At 42.6% G+C, this 23134-nt stretch overlaps 1 protein-coding gene across 2 annotated transcripts in view; it reads right to left on the bottom strand.

The window, feature by feature from the left end:
* Positions 1 to 23134, bottom strand: part of LOC138755085 (TPR and ankyrin repeat-containing protein 1-like) — a 112733-nt gene that overhangs the window by 22462 nt on the left and 67137 nt on the right. For both annotated transcript variants that reach the window (XM_069920322.1, XM_069920321.1), the window contains exons 14-18: positions 19901 to 22717; positions 14935 to 15134; positions 8582 to 8719; positions 4228 to 4368; positions 812 to 968 (exon numbers count right to left, since the gene is read on the bottom strand). In XM_069920322.1, the coding sequence (XP_069776423.1) occupies positions 812 to 968; positions 4228 to 4368; positions 8582 to 8719; positions 14935 to 15134; positions 19901 to 22717 (3453 nt within the window). The remainder of the gene's footprint in view (positions 1 to 811; positions 969 to 4227; positions 4369 to 8581; positions 8720 to 14934; positions 15135 to 19900; positions 22718 to 23134) is intronic.

Raw genomic sequence — 23134 nt, 5'->3', positions numbered from 1 at the left:
GTTCTCCCCATAGATTTCAATGGGTTCTCTGGTTTAAATGGCTGGAATGTGGCCTTCTCTACATCGGAGAGACCGGTCACAAATTGGGAGCTTGCTTCACTGAGCACCTCTGCAACAACAGAGACCCCCCCCAGTAGCCAACCATTTCAATTCTGAGTCACACTCCCACTTTCACAGGTCTGTCCATGACCTTCTGTACTACCCCACCATGACCACCCGCAGATTGGAGGAACAACACCTTATTTTCTGTCTGGGCACCCTCCAGCCAGATGGCATTTACATCAACTTCTCTGCTTTCTGCTAGCCTTTCTCCTCCTCCACCTTTCCACTTCTCCCCCTCCATCCCTCCTCCCTGCATCTCGTGCTTTTGCCTCCACCCCCCATCTTTATGTTCGGGAGTCTGCCGGCAATCTTCCGTACCTTGATGAAAGACTCAAGCCTGAAACGTTGGTTATGTATTTTTACCTTTGCGACATAAAAGGATCAGCTGAGGTTGAGTTTTTACTGGAATCGGCTTCGACCATGCTGTAAATATATTTTTTTTAAATGTTCTGGAGTGAGCAGGACATTGGAGAAATATGGAATTAATTCAGGTGTGTGATTAGCATAGATACCAGTATGGATGGTATAGCACATTTCTGTGCTGAACAACTCTACTATTCTTTGCAGTGATTACAACGTGCAGTAAAACTAACATCACTCATACCGGTTTAAAATCTTGGCTTTCCTCTGTTATGATACAGTTGGCTGAAGCAGATTTGAGATTTTGTTTCCACAATGATAACCTTGTTCTCTACCACTATTTACCTACCTTTGTTTTCATTGGTTTTGACAACACTGACAAAATGTCTTTTGATGAAGTACTCAAAGGCAGGGGCACGTTTCCCTTTGTTTTCGTCGAAAATCCACAGGTTCACCCTGGCTCTTGTAAAGGCCGTGTACAGCTGTTTCAGCTCACAATTCAGCAGCTGGCACACAGAAAGAAGTGTTTTCGATGACAACATCCAGCATAGTAACAAACATTTCTTGTCCTTCTACTGCAAGACTGACATTTACTGTATGAATTGGTGATAAATTTTTAATTTTAAAAGGAATTAGACATGCAGCCATTTAGGCCTACGACCCCGTGCCGCCCAATTAACCGACAGCTGCGGTATGTTTCGAACGATGGGAGGAAACCGGAGCACTCAGGGAAAACCCATGCAGACACTGAGAGAGCAACAAACTCCTTATGGACAGCACGGGATTCAAACCACAGACCCGAACGCTGGGACGGTAAAGGAATTGTGCTAACCATTAAGTTGATAAATTATTTAAAATTGCAAAAGCAATGCACCTTTGTTAGCAAGAAGAGTTGGTCATGATAAGATGGGTGAAAGATGGGGAGATAAATGCAAAGTAATGCATTTGGGGAGGATTAATAAGGTTAAGAGAGAGGAAAAATAAATAACATTCATGGAAGTATTGACGAACATAGCAACCCTGGTGTACACGCCTAAAGATTCCTGCACAAGTAGGCAAAGAGGTTTTTTCCAAAATAAAATTTAGACAAACAGCATGGTAACAGGCCCTTTTGGCCCATGAGCCCGTGCCCACCCAAAGACAAAATTAACCTACAACTCCTGCATGTTTTGAAGGGTGGATGGAAACCAGTGCACCCAGAGGGTCATGGGGATAAGGTACAAATTCATCACAGACAGCAGCAGATTTGAACCTGGATCGTTGGTGCTGTAATAACGTTGCACTAACTGCTACATTAACCATGCCACCCTACACTGGTGAAGAAGGGACATTAGAAACTACTTTCATTCGCTGGGGTTTGGACTATGTGAGCTGCGAGATGTATAGAACAAATTATTAGCAGAACTGCAGCTGGGAAAGTATTGTGTAAAGCTGGGGTCTGAACCCACAGGAAGGGCGTAAAAGCACTGGGCATGTTCCCTGGGATGGTGTGCTTCAGTTAGGAGGTGAGTTTGGATATTTGAATCTGCTTCCTTTAGAGCTCAAAGGCTGAGGGAATCCCAATTGTGGTGAACAAAATTATAAGGGGCATAGAAAAGAAGATAGTAAGAATTCCCCCTCCCTTATGTGAGGAAACAAGAAGTCTGCAGATGCTATTAACTGCGGACAAAACACGTCAGGGAGCATTCACGGAAAGCGATAGACCGTCGACATTTTGTCCAGAAAACGTTTCATCAGGAATAGCTACATCCCCTGAGTAAAAAGGTGGTGGGGAGAGGGGGCACAGAGCGCAGCAAGCAGGTGAGAGGTGAATACAGATAGAAGGAGGAAGGAAGGAAGGAAAGGAGCAAAGTGGTGATGGGGGTTGGGGGTGGGGGGGAAGAAGGCAAAGGGCTAGAACATTACACTCTGATAGGAGTGCAACACGCAAAAGAGGTGGAGAAATTCAGCAGGACACAAAGCGCCCAAAGGAAGGAAAGGGTAACCAATGTTTCAGACCTGAGCCCTTCATCAAGGGATACTTAGGGGCCTGATGAAGGGTTCAGGCCCGAAACGTGGGTCACCCTTTGCTTCTAATGGAGCTTCTTCAGCTCTTTTGTGTACTGCACGATAATCACAGCATCTGCAGGCTTCCCTGTTTAACTACACTTGGATGGGAGGAAGGAAGGGATCATGGTGGGTGACTGGAGGAAGGAGGTTTGGGCAACGGTGCATAGAGAGCGTGAAGGAGGAGGAAAAGAAAGAAGAAGGGAGGAATCAGAATTCATTTTCATGAACATGTCACAAAATTTGTTTTGAGGTGGGCTATAGGGCAAATATTGCGATAAATAATATTTTAAAATAAATAAATTAGTACAAAATAGAGAAAGTGAGGTCAGGTCTGGAGTTCATTGTCCATTCAGAAGTCTGGTGGCAAAGGAGAAGCAGTTGTCCTTGTGCTGCTGGGTGTTTGCCTTCAGGCTCTTGTACTTCCTTCCTGATGTGAAGCAGTGTCGTCGGAAAATTCTGTAGACGGTGTTTGAATTGTGCCGAGCCGCATGTAGGGCCAGAGAGATGAGGGAAAGCACGGTAGGGGAAAGGGGGTGAGGCAACTGGAAATCGGTTGAGTTTAATGCTGTCTGAGTACCATTATTGATAGCCTGGGGGCATAATTTTAAATTTAGACATATATAGCATGGTGACAGGCCCTTCTGGCCCACAAACACGTGCCACCAAATGACCAACAACATTTTGAAGGGTGGGAGGAAACTGGAGCGCCCGGGCTTCCCATGCAGGGGAATCCCACGCAGGCACGGAGACAGTGTACAAACTCCTTGTAGACAACGCCTGATTTGAACCCATATTCCTGGCGCTATAACAGCGTTGCGCTAACCGTTTTGCCTTCCTTGATATACAAATTTGAGGACATTTGTGGAAGAAATGTTTCCACACAGTGAGTGGCTGAAATTAGAAATCCACTACCTTGTGGGTGATGGAGGCAGGTAAGCTTACGAGATGCAAGTGTGCGTTAGCTGGCACAGCCTTGGACGACTGAGGGGCTATTTCTGTACAGTGACTAAAACCAATGAATAAAATGAAAATGAAGTAAAACAGTTCAAACTAAACATTCAAATTTATCTTTCTCTGCAATAATATCCAGATTAGGAATCCCTGTTCAGATTCAGGTCTGCTTGACTTCCAAGGGTTTATGGGGATGTTAAGTAACATTGGTGATTACCAACATAATCAAGAGAAAAAAAAATCCGCCTGCTGGAAACAGTCAGTGAGCCAAGCAGCACCAATGGGGAAGAAAGGAACTGTCGGCATTTCGCATCGTAACAACAGGCTTCAACTCGAAACGTTGACGATTTCTTCTCCCCCACAGGTCCTGGACGCCCCCGCCTGGTTCCTCCAGCAGATTGTTTCTTTTGCTCCAGATTCCACCATCTTCAGTCGGGCGTCACCAGCACTGCTGAATGCCACAACAGGTCCTGCCAACAGAGAGTTAACTGACATTGGCTAAACATTGAAGAGTTCCCTTGAACTCAGCAGCTAATGCCAATTTGTTATGGAACTATGTGAGCTGCGAGATGTATAAGTGGGAAATAGGGCCTTTCCCCTACGATGACAGAGTGTTATATGAATCGCAGCATCTCACTCATGACCAAGTTCAAGGCATGAGGTTTCTGCAGCAAGCAGGTCGAATTGAAATGGCATGCAATCCACGTCAGTTTGCAGTAAAACCTTCCAATTTATACACGATACCGCATAATGCACCAGCTTTACCTTGTGCTGCTCTGAACTGAATTCAAGTGGCCTGCTTTGAGGAACAATATCATCCAAAGTCTCCTCCAGTAATACTTGTTGGTTGCCTTTGGACTGATGAGAAGGTTGAAAGGAGGAGATGACCCGCCACTCCTTATCGGCCTGCAGAGATGAGCAGAAGAAACGTTCTACATTCGATGCAAGTGCAGATCAGCAGAGGGTAACAGAGTGCTATGCATTTAAATAAGCTCTTCCTTACACCCATCTCCCACCCCATTTTCCCCACCCACACTGGTTACAATTATTTCCACCCTCCAGAACGAACGGAGCCAAAAACAAAATAACTGCAGATGTTCAAACTCTGAAATAAAATCTGTCTGTTCCTGCTCAGTTGGTCTGAGTTGAATTTCACCCTTCCACCACCCCCCCACCATTAAATCAGCCATTGAAGCTGAACCAACCCCACTAACTCAAACGAGGGAAGCTGTACCTTCCCCCCCACCACCACCCCACAACTCAACCAATCGAAGCTCTCAACTGAGGCACTGCCCAGCGGTGGCAATTAAGGATAAAAATATTCTGACTCCATTAGAGGAAATAAATGTTGCACAATTAAAGTTGAGTTATTGCTCACGTACGCAAACAACACAAGAAAGCAGATCTCGTGTTCATTTTTTTCACCACTGTGCCAAGAATGGCCACAAGTAACACTGTTAAAAATACTTAGACAATTGTGAAGCACAGGGGATGTGCTCAAATGGAAAGCACTGCTGTCTGCTCTGTGATGACAGAAAGCAAGGGATGCTAATTCACACAAATTTACGTGTTCAGCCCCATTGGAAATATTTAGAATGCTAACACACCACAGGTTTATTGCTACTTGTATAGAGATACGATGAGAAAGTTTGATTTGCAAGCAGTCCAGCTGGTCAAAACAGTGTGGACAGTTATAGAGAGAGATCAGTTAGGACAGAGAAAAAGTGACATTATTTTTAAATTTAGACATGGGGCATTTGGGCCCTCAACACCCACATAACCTACAACCCCCACTCGTTTTGAAGGGTGGGAGGAAACCCAATGCAGACACCGGGAGAATGTACAAACTCCTTACAGACAGCGCCGTATTTGAACCCAGGTTTCCAGCGCTGTGCTTCCCGCTGCACTAACTAGGCATTTACTGGTATGAGGTTTGCTTAGGAATCTGGAAAGGCTGGGTAAAATCCCGTACCTGGTGGAGGGTGATCACAAAGTCGTGAACCTTCTCAACGAGAAGATGAGAGCGTGACTGCGATGGGATGAGCCTTCCAATATCTTCGCTGATTTTCTAATGGAGCGGGAGCTGCTGATGCAGTTGGTGGAGGGGAGAGAGGCTAGTGTGATGTTTCTTATTTGTCACTCACAAAATACTTAGTATAGTGAGAAGGGTTCTTCTCCGAGCAGAATAAAATTTCATACAGTTGTGTAAAGAGCACAGTTACAGAGTAGAGGATTGTAACATCAGTATGATGTTGTGAGGTTCAATCAGGAGGTGCTTCAACACTCTAAAGAGCTCCCCCTATGAGGAGAGAGGAAAGAGAGTGTATGCAGGGAGCGATGGGGTCTTCAGTATGTTGGCTGTCTTTCCAAAGCAGCAGAAGATGCAGATGAAGTCCATGAAAGAGAGCAGAGCTTGTGTTACATTCTGAGTTGCCTTCATGAAGTTCTGTAGCCTCCGTTCTTGAACAGAGCAGCCCCTCCACCAGGCTGTGGTGCAACCAGCAAGTACACGTTCGATGGTGTACCTGCCAAATTTGTTGAGGGACAAGGGGGACAATGCCAATCTTGTATCTGGTCTGAGCTGCATTCGCAACCCTGTGCAGTACCTTGCGGTGCCGGATGGAGCAAATCCTGTACCACACATTGATATTTCATGATGGGAAACCTTCAATGGTCCATCTGTAGAAGATGACAAGGGACGGTGGTGACGTGCTGAATTTCCAAAGGCATATGAGAAAGTAGAGGTGCTGATGCACTTTCTTAGCCATAGAGTTTACATCAAAAAACCAGAATAGGCTCTGTCCACAGCAATGGCGGGAATTCCCCAGTGATCAACCATTTCAATTCCACGTTGACATGTCAATCCAGGGTAACCCGTAAATTGGAGGAGCAACACCAAATATTGTGCCTAGGCACCCCCCAACCAGATGGCATCAACAATGATCTCTCTAGTCTCTGCTAGACCACTCCCCGTTCTCCCTCTATTCTCTACCTGTCTCCAGCTTTCCACGCCCTTCCTTCTTCATTCAGAGCTGTCCCCTCCCCATCACATCTCAGAAAAAAAAGTGCAAACTGGCCATTGGAGATTTTGACTCCTGGGAATTGAAGTGCCGCCTATTTCCACCTAATCATCAGCGATTTAGCTCCTGCCTTCTTCCTGAGCAGCTCCTCAGACTTGCAGTCCTGCAGCCGGCCCACGAGTCCCTTCACCTGCCTTTTATACTTCGATGACGGTGTTCAAGATCTGCCCCACAATGATGGTGTCAACTACTAACTTGTGTTATGGGTCTAGAGGACCCCAAAATCCAGCAGCAGTAGAAATTCACCAAGACAAATGGTTACTTAAACAAAAAATGCTTTTAATTATCTTTAAACATGAAAACAGGATCAAATTTAACTTATTACTATTAACTTCCTTCTAATTCTAAGCACACATGTATGTAATGTGTACACAAGTTCAAAAAAAGATTCTTTAATTCACAGTCCAATCTCACTCCTCATTCCTCCAAGTTCATTGGTATCAGGCAATTTTTATACTGTGCACAGAATTTAATATTTATAAAGTTCACCAGGCTTTGGTGCTTGAAAGGTGGTAAATGGCTACCGCTCAGGAAGGTTCTTGTCAGTTTTCAGAGAGAGATTTGTTGCTCGTTGGACACCCGCGACTGATTCCTTCAGATCAGCCACTTCAGTGTCTTTCCGAAGAAACTTGCCCCCTCAGGGTTTTCCAGATGATAACCTCTTTCTTTCAGGTCACCACAGAGTTCCTTTTTGTTTCCCCTATTTCAAGTGAAACATTAGGCAACCAGTCCTCTCCTCTTGTATGAACCACAAGGACTTTGACCAGGCTGAACTAAGAACTCACAACCCATCTTCAAAATGGGGTTTTCCACAAGCTTGCCAGCTTGTCCTGTTCCAGTCCCAGCTGCTGCTGCTGAACTGTAGAACTGAATTCTCTCTCACACAGAGAAAACCACATGACCCTCTTAGAACAGCCAACTGCACTCAGACAGACTGCGACTCCGGACCTAATCTTCTGAGTTCATTCATGTGTTGCTTTCCAAAACAATAATCCACTACTCCACAGCAGATCCAATTAACAACTACTTGTGAAGTCCTCATAGGCATTCTTCAAAGTTTGCAAAGGCACTCAGAGCCTGAACTGTCTGGCTTGAGCAGAGCTCCGGCATTTTAAGTGAGATCTGTTTTGAAGTGTTTGTATTTGTATGTGACCAACACTAAAACAAACCTGCCACGATTAATCTCCTTTAAAACATATCTATATGCAATAATAAAATATAACAATCTGTCACACTTGTAGATGGAGTTGGAGTGGAGTTCAACCACACAGTCATGAGTGTACAGGGAGAAGAGGGCTGAGCACCCCAGACCTGCATGGCCCTGGAGTCGAGGGAGATTGTGGGACGGGCAATCCTCACTAAATGCAGTGAGCAGCATGAGAAATTGTGGACCTGGTGGCTGAGGGATTTTGTGTTTCAAAATTACAAGTTTGTCACTGTTCAAATTTAATTATTTTTTTTAAATTTAGACGCACAGCTCAGTAACGAGCCATTTCGGCATTCGAGTCAGTGCCGCTCAATTTACTTCAATTAACCTACACCCCCAGTACGTTTTGAATGGTGGGAGAAAACCAGAGCCCCTGGGGAAAACCCACGCAGACACGGGAAGAATGTACAAAATCCTCTCAGACAGCGCGGAATTCGAAACCCGGTCCCAATGGCTGGCACCATAAAGACTTTGCGCTAACCACTTCGCCCACCGTTCTGCCCCAATCAAGAGCCTTCCTCAATCCTACAGCACAGACTCTTATAGAATTTAGTTGGCAATATTGGGTAATGGGTCTAAAAATATGATGAAAAACAATTCAATTTTAGAACAGAGCACATAATCTTGAAATATATAGACAAATCAGTGCAGATATCGTGGGCCAATTGACCTGTGACTGTGCTGTATTGTTCTACAAACCACGTGGACTCCAATTCCTCCGCAACTCAGGCAATTAACAGAGACCAGTTCACCAGGGGAAATTGGGGAATTGCAAAACCAGCTGGGGAAAAAAGCGATCACCAATATCCAGATAAATTATAAGACTTCTTACCTCCGAATCCGTGAAGAAATTATAGAGAAGGACATCATCAAATTCCAACCCTTTGGCTTCATATATAGTCAAAACCAGGGCGAGACTCAGCTCTTCTGGAATTGTGTCCTTGGCCGTTTCATTCACAACTAAAATAACCTGCAAGGTATTATTTTCAAAAATTAAAACAATAGCCAGTCAGCCTCTCATTTAAAAAAAAAATTACAATGACACAAGTTCAATGCATGGATTGTGAACCAAGAAATTCTGCAGATGCTGTAATTGTAATACAGAGGAGGTGCAGACAGAACCAATGCTTTGAGCCTGAACCCTTCATCAAGGTGAGGTGATACACCACCAGCCTACTGCAGGGGGCAATCTCTGTACCTGCAGGAAGACCACCGGAGGACAGACTCCACCCGGCCGCCTGTCAATCACCCGACCGGGATATCGTCCTGAGCCAGCCTCTCCCGATCCAGTCACTCGGGAGCCACAATCACAGCCACTACTGTACCAGATTTTCAGCCAAATAAAGCCTGTTGTTCAGTCTTCAAGTTTGTGTCTGCTTACTGCTGCTGCAGTGCGTCACAGTCAAGGTATGAGCAAAAAGGAAGGGGGCGGAGCAGAGGCCAACAGCCAAGAGACATACATGGATAGGAGGGCAGGGAAGAGGGAGGTAGCTCTGTGATATCAGAGATGGGAGAAAGGAGACAGGGATGGGGTAAGGGAGAGAGTGACAAGGGGCTGGGGGCTCGAGGTTATGAGAAGAGAGAGATGAGGGGTGGGGTGGGTTTGTAGGGAAATAACAGAAATTGGAGGTCGACGTTAATGCCATCTGGTTGGGGGGGTGCCCCGATGGAATACAAGGTGCTGTTCCTCTAACCCTGTGGATGGTCTCAGTTGGACAGTGCATGAGATCATGGACATTTCAGCAAGGGGACGGTGTGAGGAACTGAAACGATTGCAACTGAGACCCCTGCTATTTCAGCGAACAGAGTGGAGGCGCTCCCCCAGCCTGCATCCAGCCTATCTGAAGTGAAGGAGGCCACAACAGGGGCACCAGATACCAGTAGATGACACCTGCAGATTCACAAGTGAAGTGTTGTATTGAATGTAGCAGACAGATCAAGTTCTCAGGTGTAAACATCTCTAACGATCTGACCTGGATCAACCATTCAGGTTCAATGGCCAAGAAAGCTTACCAGTGCCTCCAGTTCTTCAGAGGCCTGAGAAAATTTGGCGCATCATCCACATCCCTCAATGACTTCTAATGACATCAATAAAAGCATCTTGTTCAAAAGTTTATGCAAGATATCTTTTTGAAGATAGCAGATACGCAAGGGAACATATTAATAGGAGGGGATTTCAACCTGAATTTGGATTCAAATATGGACAAAACTGGGAAAAAAATTAACAGAAAGAACAAAGTAACCAAATTTATAATTAAATCGATGGAAGAAATGCAACTTCGGGATATATGGAGGAAACAACACCCAAAGGAAAAGGAATATTCATATTACTCGGCTAGACATAAAACATACTCAAGAATAGACCTATTTTTGTTATCAGCTCGTATGCAAGATAGAGTAAGAAAAACAGAATATAAAGCGAGAATGCTATCGGACCATTCACCCTTAATACTGACAGTAAAGCTAGAGGACATCCCTCCAAGAATGTATAGATGGAGATTAAACCCCATGTTACTTAAAAGGCAGGATTTTAGAGAATTTATTGAAAGACAAATTAAAATGTATTTTGAAATAAATACGAAATCAGTGAAAGATAAGTTTATACTATGGGATGCAATGAAAGCATTCATTAGAGGGCAAATAATAAGTTATGTAACCAAGATGAAAAAGGACTATAATCAGGAAACAGAGCAGTTGGAAAGGGAAATAGTAAATATAGAAAAAGAATTAGCAATGAAGGAAGATACAACTAAAAGAAGAGAATTGGCAGATAAAAAAATAAAATATGAAACGCTACAAGCATATAAGGTGGAGAAGAATATAATGAAGACAAAACAGAAATATTATGAACTAGGTGAAAAAAACGCACAAAATCCTAGCATGGCAGCTTAAGACAGAACAAGCTAAGAAAATGGTATTGGCATCAAGGAAAAAAGACAAACAAATTACATATAATCCAAAAGAAATTAAGGAAAACTTTAGAGAATTCTATGAACAATTATACCAAACTGAAAACTAAGGGAAAGAAGGGAAAATAGATGATTTTCTAACTAAAATTGAACTACCAAAACTACAAATAGAGGAACAAAATAAATTAACAAAACCATTTGGAATAGTAGAAATACAAGAGATAATAAAAAGATTACCAAATAATAAGACACCAGGAGAGGATGGATTCCCAATAGAATTCTATAAAACATTTAAAGATTTATTAATTCCGCCCCTCCTGGAAGTAATCAACCAGATTGATAAAACACAAAGCTTACCAGATTCATGTAAAACAGCAATAATTACAGTAATACTAAAGCAAGGGAAAGATCCACTCACACCAGCGTCATATAGACCAATATCTTTACTTAACACAGCTTAAAATATAATAGCTAAACTATTAGCAAACAGATTAGCAAAGTATGTACCGAGAATGGTAAATCTAGACCAAACTGGATTTATCAAAAAAAGACGCACAACAGACAATATTTGTAAATTTATTAACTTAATTCATGCAGTAGAAGGGAATAAAGCGCCAAAAGTAGCAGTTGCTTTAGACGCAGAGAAGGCCTTTGACAGAGTAGAATGGAATTATTTGTTCAAAGTATTGCAAAAATTCAGTTTACCGGAGAAGTATATTAATTGGATCAAAGCATTATATAAGGGACCATTAGCGAAAGTGACAGTAAATGGACATGTATCAAAGCAATTTAACTTAAGCAGGTTAACACGGCAGGGATGCCCACTATCACCTTTATTGTTCGCGTTAGCTATAGAACCACTAGCAGAATTGATAAGAACAGAAAATAATATAAAAGGGATAAAAATAAAAGACAAAGTGTATAAAATCAGTTTATTTGCGGATGATGTTATAGTATTCTTAACAGAACCAGAACTATCAATAAAAGAATTATATAAGAAATTGAAGGAATATGGAGAAGTGTCGGGTTACAAGATCAACGTAAATAAAAGTGAAGCAATGCCTATGAATAATGCGGATTTCTCAAAATTTAAGAAGGAATCACCATTTAGATGGCAAATGCAAGCAATAAGATACCTAGGTGTACAAATAAATAAAAATCTCGGCCAACTATATAAACTCAATTATTATCCACTAATGAAAAAATTACAGGACGATTTAGAGCATTGGAAAGATTTACCACTAACACTAATAGGAAGGATAAACTGTATTAAAATGAACATTTTCCCAAGGATATTATATCTATTTCAGGCATTGCCAATACAACTGACAGAGAAATTCTTCGAGGAGTTAAAGAAAATAGCAAGGAAATTTTTATGGAAAGGGGGGAAACCGAGGATAGCACTAGATAAATTAACAGAATGGTATAAACAAGGAGGCTTACAACTGCCAAACTTTAAAAATTATTATAGAGCCGCACAATTAAGATACCTATCAGATTTTTATCAAACAAGGGAAAAGCCAGATTGGACCAGATTAGAATTAGATAAAATAGGGGAAAAGATACCTGAACACATATTATATAAATGGGATGAAAAATTGGTACAACATAGAAGTTCTCCAGTATTACATCATCTACTCAATATTTGGAAGAAGATTCATGTAGAAAGAAATAAAACAAATTATCAATTACCAAAACTAATATTGACGCAAAACAAGTTACTCCCTTTTACAATAGATAACCTTTCCTTTAGAGAATGGGAGAAAAAAGGGATTAAAAGAATAGAAAATTGTTTTTCAGGAAATAGATTCTTATCCTTTGAACAAATGAAAGATAAATACAATATAACTCAAGATACAGCACTGGCATATTACCAATTGAGATCCTACTTAAAGGATAAATTAGGAAGCAGTTTGAGTTTGCCAGAGGGAAGTAACTTTGAATATGTGATTACAGATACAATGATAATCAAAAGATTTATAACAAATATGTATATTAAACTGCAAGAAAAGGAGAATGTGGAAACAAATGGTAAAACTAAACAAAAATGGGAACAAGATTTAAATATAAAGATAAAAAAGGAAACATGGGAGAAGTTATGTTCTGGAACGATGAGAAATACAATAAATACGAGGTTACGTATGATACAATATAACTGGATACACAGGCTATACATTACACCTCAAAAGTTAAATAAATGGGACCCAACAGTATCTGATAGATGTTTTCAATGTAAAAAAGAAATGGGAACAACAATTCATGCAATCTGGACATGTGAGAAAGTAGAAAAATTTTGGGAAGATCTAAATCAGATATTAAATAAAATAACAGAAAACAATATACCAAAGAATCCAGAGATCTTCCTCCTAAGTAACATAAAAAACAAAGAATTTGGAATTGATTTGGAGGATGCACAAAAAAGATTTGTTAAGATAGCTCTAGCCGTAGCAAAAAAATGTATTATGTCAACCTGGAAATTGGAAGATAATTTGAAAATACAACAATGGTATATAGAAATGAATAAATGTATTCCATTAGAAAAAAAAACATGTAGTTTAAGAAATAATATTGAAATATTTGAACAAATATGGGAGCCTTACATGAAACACAATAGCGAAAACCTACCGGGGACAATCACTACCTAAGTTAACGGAAGGAGAAGGAAATTAAAAGAATGGACTCAGTGGAATTTCTTGTGTATTTTTATTGAATGACAACATTGTTTGACTGGTTTAATGTATCCTAGATCTTGTACTTTAAATGGAAGGGAGGGGGGGAGGAGGGAGGGGGGGTGGGGGGAGAAAATGGCACTGTATATGTGTGAAAAGGAAAAAGTGTGTATCATGGTTAATATGATTTATGGTGTGAAAAATAAAAAAATTTAAAAAATTAAATTAAAAAAAAGCAAAGCATCTTGTCAGGATGCAAAAACTGCCTGGCCAGGGAACTGCTCTGAGACTGCATTAAACCCCAGAGTTGTGAACCAGTTCAGACCATCACTCAAATCCCATTCCCAACATCGTCTAAGTTTATACTTCCTGCTGCCTTGGAAAGCAGTCAACCTATTAAAAGTCTGGCCACACCATCTTCCATTGAGAGATTCACAGGTGCGAGATTTTAAAAAATGCCATTGCTGAGAATGGTGTGAACACGGGAGTGCAGAGAAAGAGCGCTCCCCCATGGGTCATCCAGTCCGACTGCTGATGGCTTCATACAGGCATTAAGTGACCCATTAAAAGAACCGATGGCGTTTTATTCAAAATCCTGTGACAGCAGGGTCTGAGCCCAAAATGGCTTGCCTGTGTTCAGCAGACTCTGGGAAGGTAACGGACACTAGCAATGGGGAGAACACACCCCAATGAGGAGGTGAAGCAGAGGAGATGACCCAAAGGAAGGTGACCACAGCAGCAGATCTGCTAAGGGGGCCCTGCAGCTAAAGGACGCTCACAGGCAGGGAGTGACCTGCTGGCGACCCGCAGGCGAGGAATCCTGCACCGGCTGCAGGCGAGCTGAGGTCAAAGGGCTCACACCAGGCTTAGGCTTGCTGGAGACTGGTTCGTGAAAACCAGGTATCGGAACTGGGATTTGAGAGAGCACGGGGACAAGGAGGGCCCTGGGCTCTAATCATGTCAGAGGTTTGGATCCAGGTTCGGCTTGCTGATGGATCGAACAGGAGTCTGTGCAGCTGCAAAAGCACTCGAGGCAAATCCTCGAACCCTCAGTGACTGAGGGGTGGGGGCTCTCTTTTGCTTCTGTTTCCTTGACTGTGCGAGGCGCCAGGCAATGCTAGTGGCAAATCTTTGTCTGCAAAGACTAAAGGTAATTCTGTGTAATATTATTTCTCTGCTTTATTACATGACCATAAATAGTTTCTGATGACGTACCATTCAGTTTCTTTCAAGGACAGTTTATTCCCCAACGTTATCAGACTCTTGAACTTGCCTCACACTTGTAAAATAATATTGTTACTGCTGTTCTAACTGAACTCTTAACTCTGCACTGTGTTCTTAATGCAGTCCTATGTTTACGTTGATGAGCTGAACTGGTCACAAAACGTGAACCAAATTCTTTTTAAATTCTGTGCCAAGAATAGAAGTACTCAGCTATTTGGTTTGAAAATTATATTTTTCAGCTTCCACATCTGCAAATTCAAAAGATTCAACTGGTCATCAATTCCATTCACGGTCAGAATAGTTTAATTTCACTTTCCTCAAGGAGCACTCAGAATGATGCTGATGGCTCAGTGGCGAAACTCGGATGAGATTCAAGTGCCTACCTGATGAGCACCAAATTCTATGGGCTGAGATCTGCGTTTATTCCCTCGGAGTAAAATAGCCAAGTCACTGACACTGCAGGATTCCAGGAGCGAAGGTCTCGGCCCACCGAAGAGGCCAGTGTCTCTTGGCAAGCGATCAAAAGACTCCGGGAAATAGTACTGAAGAAGGTCCACCACACCCGAAGCCAAATTCAGAATTCCTAAACGTGCACAAGAGACTTGCATTAATGATTGCAAAGTACACAGAATTTTCTGTTCCACTCAGTAAACACACAGAGACGCTGCAGGAATTCGGCAGGTCTCGGAGTCCAAAGAAGGTAAAGATACACAGCCGACGTTTTCGGGCGTCAGGCCGTCTTTCTGTTTTCTTTTTAACTGCAATCACGACGTCGGTAGGCTTTCGTGCTTCACTTCATCAATCCCTTGACCAATCTTTGAAATTGACAGGACAGTACAGGCCCTTCAGCCCAGTGTTGCACTGACCAAACAACCTACTCTAACAACTGCTTGGAATTTCCCAACTGCATAAGCCTCTGTTTTCCTCCTTTCCATGCACCTAATAGTCTCGTAAAGGATCGTAATGTTCCTGGCTCCACCACTGTTGCCAGCAGTGCATTCCATGCATCCACCAAAGGTAAGATTGGGATCTTACCTTTTAAATCTCTTCCTGCATTTACTCCCAATCAGCTTAGAACTATGTGACTAAATGACAAAATAAATAGGAGAAAGATTGCAACCTTCAAATCCCTAGATCTACCCCCCTGGGGACTCCATATTGATGACAATCTTTAAGAAAGCTCGCCAGTGGCTATAATCCATGAGGAGTCTGAGAAAATCTGGTGCGTCGCCAAAACTTTAAACTTTCTACAGGTGTGCTGTCGAGAGCATTCTGACCAGTTGCGTCACTGTCTGGTAAGGAGGTGCCAATGCACAGGGTAGGAAAAGGCGACAAAGGGCTGTAAACTCAGCCGGTGCCATCATGGGCAGTGTATCAAGCAGACTCTATCATCAAGGACACTCACCACCCAGGCCATGCCCTCTTCTCACTGCTCCCATCAGGAAGGGGGTGCAGGAGCCTGAAGGTGAACACTCAACGGTACAAAAACAGCTTCTTTCCCTCTGCCATCAGATTTCTGAACGGACACAACTTCACTTTTCTCATCTTTTGCACTATCTTAATTAACTTTTTTTAAAAAAATGCAACTTATAGCAATTTTGCTTCTGTAACGCTGCCGCAAAACAACAAATTTTGTGACATATATTTACGACCATAAATTCTGATCTGCATGGAATATGCGCACATGCAGTATTCCCACCCTCTGTTTTCTTACATTAAAATTCTAGCAGAATGAAAGAGGAGACTCTTCATTGTGCAGAGCCTTGGGTGTTACTTACTGATTCAAATTAAGGCGGCCATGATCATAGCTGTTCAAAGAAGCCACACAGCGATCCAAACTTTTTTGGATAGTTAACGTCAGTCATGAAATGCAGTCCCTGTGGTAATGCATTAAGTATGCCAGCCAGTTGGTTCATGTCAAGTTTCAGAAACATAAGGGGATAAACCGCTTGACTAATATTGAATACGGAAAAAATGTTTGCTGGGACACATTTCATCCCAGAATTCTATGATATTCTACTATAAAATATTAATATGAAGTGCACTTATATGAAGTGAACCATTTTCAGTATATCGAGAAAATTGATCAAAGCAATGTCAGAGTTAACTCTTTAAATTGGCTGGCACAATGATTGATTGGGAGCGTTTGCACTCCCTTTTCACACCCTCATCAACTCCCCCACACATCATTCCAATTGCTCTGCAATCCATTACCAGAATGTGCAATTTATAGTCACCAAGTCTTCAATGTGCAGGAGAAAACCAGAGCATATGGAGGAAACTTGGAGGCACACTTTGTGACTTCTCCCTGGGGTTGTTGAGCTTTGGTGAACTGACCTCCACCTTGCAGAGGAGAAATATCAGCTCTCAGACACTTCTTTCAGTAAAAGTGGTCCCTTGTACAGTCATTGACTTCATTTTCTCGCCAGACTGCAGTCTTTAGCACTCTCCAAATCACCACCTCCCTTTCACCAATACAATTTGACTGGATCATTGCCGCTGATCTCATAAATGCCGCCACTCTTGCTGCCCCTTCCACTGGGCCCATCACTTTGTCTTCTTTTACCTTTCTGCTGCCAGCTCAGGGTGATCATCAATCACTGTGGCTCCAGTGCCAGTAATCATCCTCCGATTCATTTTCCTGGCTCCCCTCTCTCCACCATACCTGCTCTGAGGACAAGCCCATCCACCACGAACATGTTGGAGATGTCTTCCCTTTACCTTATATGTGGCACCCCCTCCACCACAGTCAACAAAATGCTCAACCATCATCCTGGCAGCGAGATTAGCCCAATGCTATTGACCTGGGTTCAAATCCAGCACTGTCAGGATTTTGCACAAATACCCCCAAGTGATAAGTTAACGTGCTCACCCCCCATATGTCATTGGAAGGTGGGAGAAAACTGGAGCAGGTGGTGGAAACCCAGGCCCAGGTTGCTGGTGCTGCATTGCCGTTGTACTATGGTTAAACTCGATGCTAACCATTCCTTTGGGTACTCCTGTTTCCTCCTGCATTCCAACGATGTACAGGATTAGTTGGCCAATTAGTCACATGGGTGTAATTGGGGCAGCACAGGGTCAGGGTCTGGAAGAGCTTGTTCCCATGTTGTCCCACGTGATAAATTAAATTTAAATGAAAAATCAACACTGTGGTCGCCCCAGCCAATACTTCATTCTCCACATTTCACAATATCTACCGTCGGGTCTATATCATTGCTCTCTCTGACCGCTCCCATTCACCGACTGACCAGAGACCTCATTTACAGCTTCTCCCCTCAGTCACCCTGGTGTTACCCAATGCCACTCCCCCACCCAAACTGCAGCTTAACAAGTCATTTTTTTTCCTTCCAAGTTCGTTTGTTTTTTAAATTTCTACGAAATATTTTATTATAATATATATGGCAGAGGTCGACAGCATCGAATCCACGCTGCTGAAGATCCAGCTGCGCTGGATGGGTCACGTCTCCAGAATGGAGGACCATCGCCTTCCCAAGATCGTATTATATGGCGAGCTCTCCACTGGCCACCGTGACAGAGGTGCACCAAAGAAAAGGTACAAGGACTGCCTAAAGAAATCTCTTGGTGCCTGCCACATTGACCACCGCCAGTGGGCTGATAACGCCTCAAACCGTGCATCTTGGCGCCTCACAGTTTGGCGGGCAGCAGCCTCCTTTGAAGAAGACCGCAGAGCCCACCTCACTGACAAAAGGCAAAGGAGGAAAAACCCAACACCCAACCCCAACCAACCAATTTTCCCTTGCAACCGCTGCAATCGTGTCTGCCTGTCCCGCATCGGACTGGTCAGCCACAAACGAGCCTGCAGCTGACGTGGACTTTTTACCCCCTCCATAAATCTTCGTCCGCGAAGCCAAGCCAAAGAAAGAAAAAGATATCTCCCCCCACTACCTGGAGCGGAGTTGGATGGCGAAAAGATGAGTACTCTGCGCGATAAAAAAAAAGAACACAAAATTATAATTGAAATTGCTATCGTTTTGGAAGTTCTGAAAATAGTTCACAAGTGATCCCCACATATATGTTACCCCTGCTTCTCTTTTTTTTTTGAAAATGTTATTGATAAGTTTTTCAAAATACATACATACAAAATCCCTACTACCCACGCTTCCCCCCCCACTCCCAACCGTCGGAGGGTGAAAAACAATTAAGTCAGGTATTTAATAGTTGCTGCTTGGTGCGCCAACCCTTTACATCACAAAAATAAACATTTACTTTATATCTAAACCCATACATTTCAGATATAAAGTCCACATTTTAACAAATGGTAATTTTTCACAAATTATAAATTATCTTTTCTAAATAAATACACGATTGCAACTCATTGTGCCATCGTTGTATATTCAGTTCAACATCATTCTTCCAAGTGACCACTATACATTTTCTAGCGACCGCCAACCCTAATTGTACAAATGTAATTTGAGATTTGTCCAATCGCAAACCCTTCGTTAATGTATTGGTATAACCCATTAAACACACTAATCGATCAAGTTGCAAATCCATCTTAAATAAATCCTCCAAAAACTTAATAATTTTTTCCCAAAAAGGCTCAACTTTTGCACATGCCCCTTCTGTTCTCCAGATCGAAAACACAAATCCGAAGAAGTGAAACCATATTTTTTCAACTTCTCAGGAGTTAAATACAACTGATGTAAAAAATTATAACTGACCAAACTATATCTCACATTAATTAATTTTGTAACACTATTAACACACATATTTCACCTTTCCTCTGAAGATAAATCCTTCTCCTATTTATCCTTCGTTTAATATACATCAACCTTATCCATCTTTTCCTGTAATAACACATACATTTTGGAAATAAACCCTTTCTTTTCCTTATCAGCAATTAATATCTCAACCCCTGCTTCTTTTACTGCCGACCCCATCCCATCTTCCACCTGCATCACTGGAAGCAACACAGACCACAACTTTGCCCTTCTGCAACCTTCTGTGGTTATATCCTCACCTGGCACCAGCAAGGTAATACTCCGCTTTGGAATCAGATGCCTCACTAAAAATCAATAATCTGTTTCCTTCACCCCCCCCCCCCAACTAATCATAGAATCCCATGTAGAAACACTTGCTCTCCACCCTCTCACCACCCCCTCTGCCTCCTCTTTATACAGCTGGGAGACACCACAATCTTGGATCTGGATGCAATGAGGCAATTTGGGTATCCCGACGCATCCAACAAGTGACACTGCATTCAGATGAACAGTGAGGTCAGTTCAATGGCAAGGCGTGCACCAATAAAATCAGTAAACTTGCCCGCCCCCCCCCCCAAAAGAATTGTGCACTTTTTTTGTGATTTATCAAAAAGATGATACAAGTTACCTGAATGCGATCGGTAGTTCTGGTGCAGCTGGTAGATTTTATTTGGAACTTTTATGCTGCATTGTTTCTTATCCCCTTGACTGGATTCACGGGCGTAATAAAACAGGGAACGCAGGTCACTAAAGCGGAAAGACACGCCCTTCATGATGCTCTGAGCTGTGTCACCCGTAAGGAACATGGAATTTGGGTCATTGACACATTTCATTAGCGTGGCAAGCTCTGCCTGGGTAAAATCCTGTATTTCGTCCCCATACAGTTCGTGGATAGACCACGGAAGCTCATCTAATTTGGACAGTCGGAGGGAGAGGCTGTACAACAAATCTTCTTCATCGAAGTACCCACACTGTGACTTAATCTGCTGGTACATGTGAAAAAAGGAATAAATTTCTTTTCTGTCTTCACGAAAGTTTGGCGCTCTCTTTTTTCCCAGTTTAATATACTGTTCTTCTGTTAGGCAGCCTTGAGGGCTATTTAAAGCCTCGATAGAACCTTTTAAAAAGGATTTGATCTCCTTCCATACCAAAGCTCGATTAAACTGAGGTTTGCCTTTTACCATTTTGGGCCAAATATCACATGCAAACACTTCATAAGTAACAAAGACACGAGGATCAATCTCTTTGCTGTGATCCTCAACCTCCATCTGTTCCTCGTCCAGAAACTCTCCTTCATACTCCTCTTCCTCATCCCCTCCTCGCAGATCTGGTATGGTAATTTCTTCATGAACAGACCAACCCACAATGTTCCTCTTTAGACTGCCATCTTCATTTCGAGGAAAAAATGGTTTGGGCAAGGATGCGTCGATCAACAGCAACAATTGCTTTGAGGTCATGAACAGAGGGAAATTCTCATCCTTGATGTCCTGAAGTCTGTAGCACGTGGGGTCAGGAGGTTTGAAATGAGTTGTGGCTCTGCTGGACTTGGTAAGCTCAATGAAGTTTTTTAAGACTTCCTGGCACAAGACATGGTTCTTGGTGACAAAAACTTGATGCAAGTGCTCCAGTCTGTCGGTACTAGTTGAATCTGCTGGTTCATCTTCATGATCACCAGACAATTCGCTGTCACAAGTGTCAACTGTGGTTCCATTTAGATCCAAGTGACAGCTTTGATCCTGACAATGAAAATCCTTCTCCTCCCTGGCACAATTAGAGGAATCGGCTCCATCGATCCCGACCGCTTCGTCGCTATCATCGACCGCAGATTTCTTTCCATGCCAAAGCTGTCGCTCCAGCAGGGGACTCCCAACCTCCTGCGTTTTCTTCCAATACAGCTGGAAGTTTTTCCAAAGTCTGTAGAGACAGCAAGTAGTCTTTCCTGTCCCACTTCGTCCGATGAGAATGATTGCTTCCAATGGCTTTGGGTCAAGGTCAATTATTGCATACTCCAATTCTCCGACCCTGAAAGGATATTCAACTCTAGATTCTAGATTTGTAATTATATTAAGAGCCATATTGGTGCTAAAGCTGTGGAATTTCATTATGTTATACTCTGTCTCCACCATACCAGCAGGTGGGAAGTATTCAGGTAGATTCTCTTTTTGTTCTTTCCAGTTGACTTCTTCCACAAAAATCTTTGGGATCCTCTTTTGGACATTTAAATTTGAGGTCAGCTCAGCTTTGGTTAACCCTTTAAGCTTCTTCCGGAGACTGCAAGTTTCCCCGCGGTTATAAGAGCAATCAATGGCACTCAAGGCTCGGTCAAGTTTATTGTGGTCCAGGACAATATCCCAGATACGAATGATCTCACTGTATATTCTTCCTCTGACTCTCTCCTGTGGATGGGAAGAAAGCTCAGATTCAAAGATTTTCTCTGGCTTTTCACTGCAGCGGGGTGAGAAGTCCACCGCCAGCTCCCACAACATCCTTGCTCCTTTGTTAAGTTTAGCCTCAAAAAGTTTGATGCGACTTTTCAGGTGCTTGAGTGGTTTATACAGGCTTTGAGTCCACTCTCCATTGCCAAGTTGCTGAATCACCTTGATAGTTTTTGCTTTCATCTGCTGGGGCATATCTCTGGCACCAAGTGTCTTAAGCACTTCTGATGTACATTCAATCTCCCACGTCATATTCTCAAAGTCCAGGTCCTGTACATCGGTCACCTCCTCGTTCTGCTGTTCCGCATCATCTATCCCGTTCAATATCACAACTTCACCGATGTCAGCGGCTTGGAAACCAGGCGTTTTGAGAACTTGAGTGCTCACGTGCAAAGACCTGGTTGAGTTACTGAGTTGGCTGTCAGAAAGGCGCATTCTTAAAGGGTTTTCTTCTGTTGGCGTCTCAATCACGTTAAGCTGTTGAATCATTTTTGCAATTTCATTCACAAGGACTTCTTGTGCGGTTAAAACGTGTTCTTCAGACACTGGCTTTGGGGTATGCAGTTCTGTTTGAGGGTCTGCATCATTTAGATCATTCACCTTAGACAGTGGAGCATTTGACATCTCTGTTGCCTGATGAGAGGGACACTTTTTGTTCATTACACTTTTCATGCTCTTTGAAGTCCGTGCCTTCTGGTTCAGGTCACATTGTTCTCTCTTCTTCCGGCCGCGTGATTTCACTTTGTTCCACATGATGAACCGTGGGTCATCTTTTTTAATTTTATAGGAAAAGAGTTGCATTTTTTTGTTTTTTACCTTATCATTGATTTCAAACTTGTTTATCAGATCCATTATTTCCTCGTGATTTTTTGAAAAGGGTTTCTGAAATATGATGTGCAGTACTGTATTCCCATCCCTATCCTGAGAGCTAGTATTGAGGTAGGAAAAGTTATTTTCATCAGAGCTGTGTTTTTCTAACAAATATTTCAATATGTGCAAGCCAAATTCATCTGCAAAAAGAACAGAAAACAAAACCACTTTAAAATTAATTTGAAACCCATGAAATCCTGCATGATTACTAAAATGCAGAATGAGACAAAAGTGGTTTATTTTTCCCCATTAAGTTTACACCATAACTTTCATTGCAAGATATCTGTCCTAAATACACTCTCCCCCTCCAAGTGGAAGATCCTACAAAAGGTCGTGGACTCACTGGCAAAACTCTCCCCACCCTTGAGAATATCTACATTATTGGAACGCTGCAGTTGGACAGCAGCATCCATTATCAATGATCCACACCACCCAAGATGTGCTCTGGCCTCGCTGCTGCCGTAGGAAGGAGGTTCAGGTGTCACAAGACTCATCCCACCAGGTTCTGGGATAGTTGCTACCCCTCAAAGATCAGATTCTTGAACAATAGACTCATT

Source organism: Narcine bancroftii, chromosome 2, assembly GCF_036971445.1.
Source record: "Narcine bancroftii isolate sNarBan1 chromosome 2, sNarBan1.hap1, whole genome shotgun sequence".
Taxonomy (NCBI): domain Eukaryota; kingdom Metazoa; phylum Chordata; class Chondrichthyes; order Torpediniformes; family Narcinidae; genus Narcine; species Narcine bancroftii.
The sequence above is the reverse complement of the archived record's forward strand: the minus strand, read 5'-3'. Positions and strand labels throughout refer to the sequence as shown.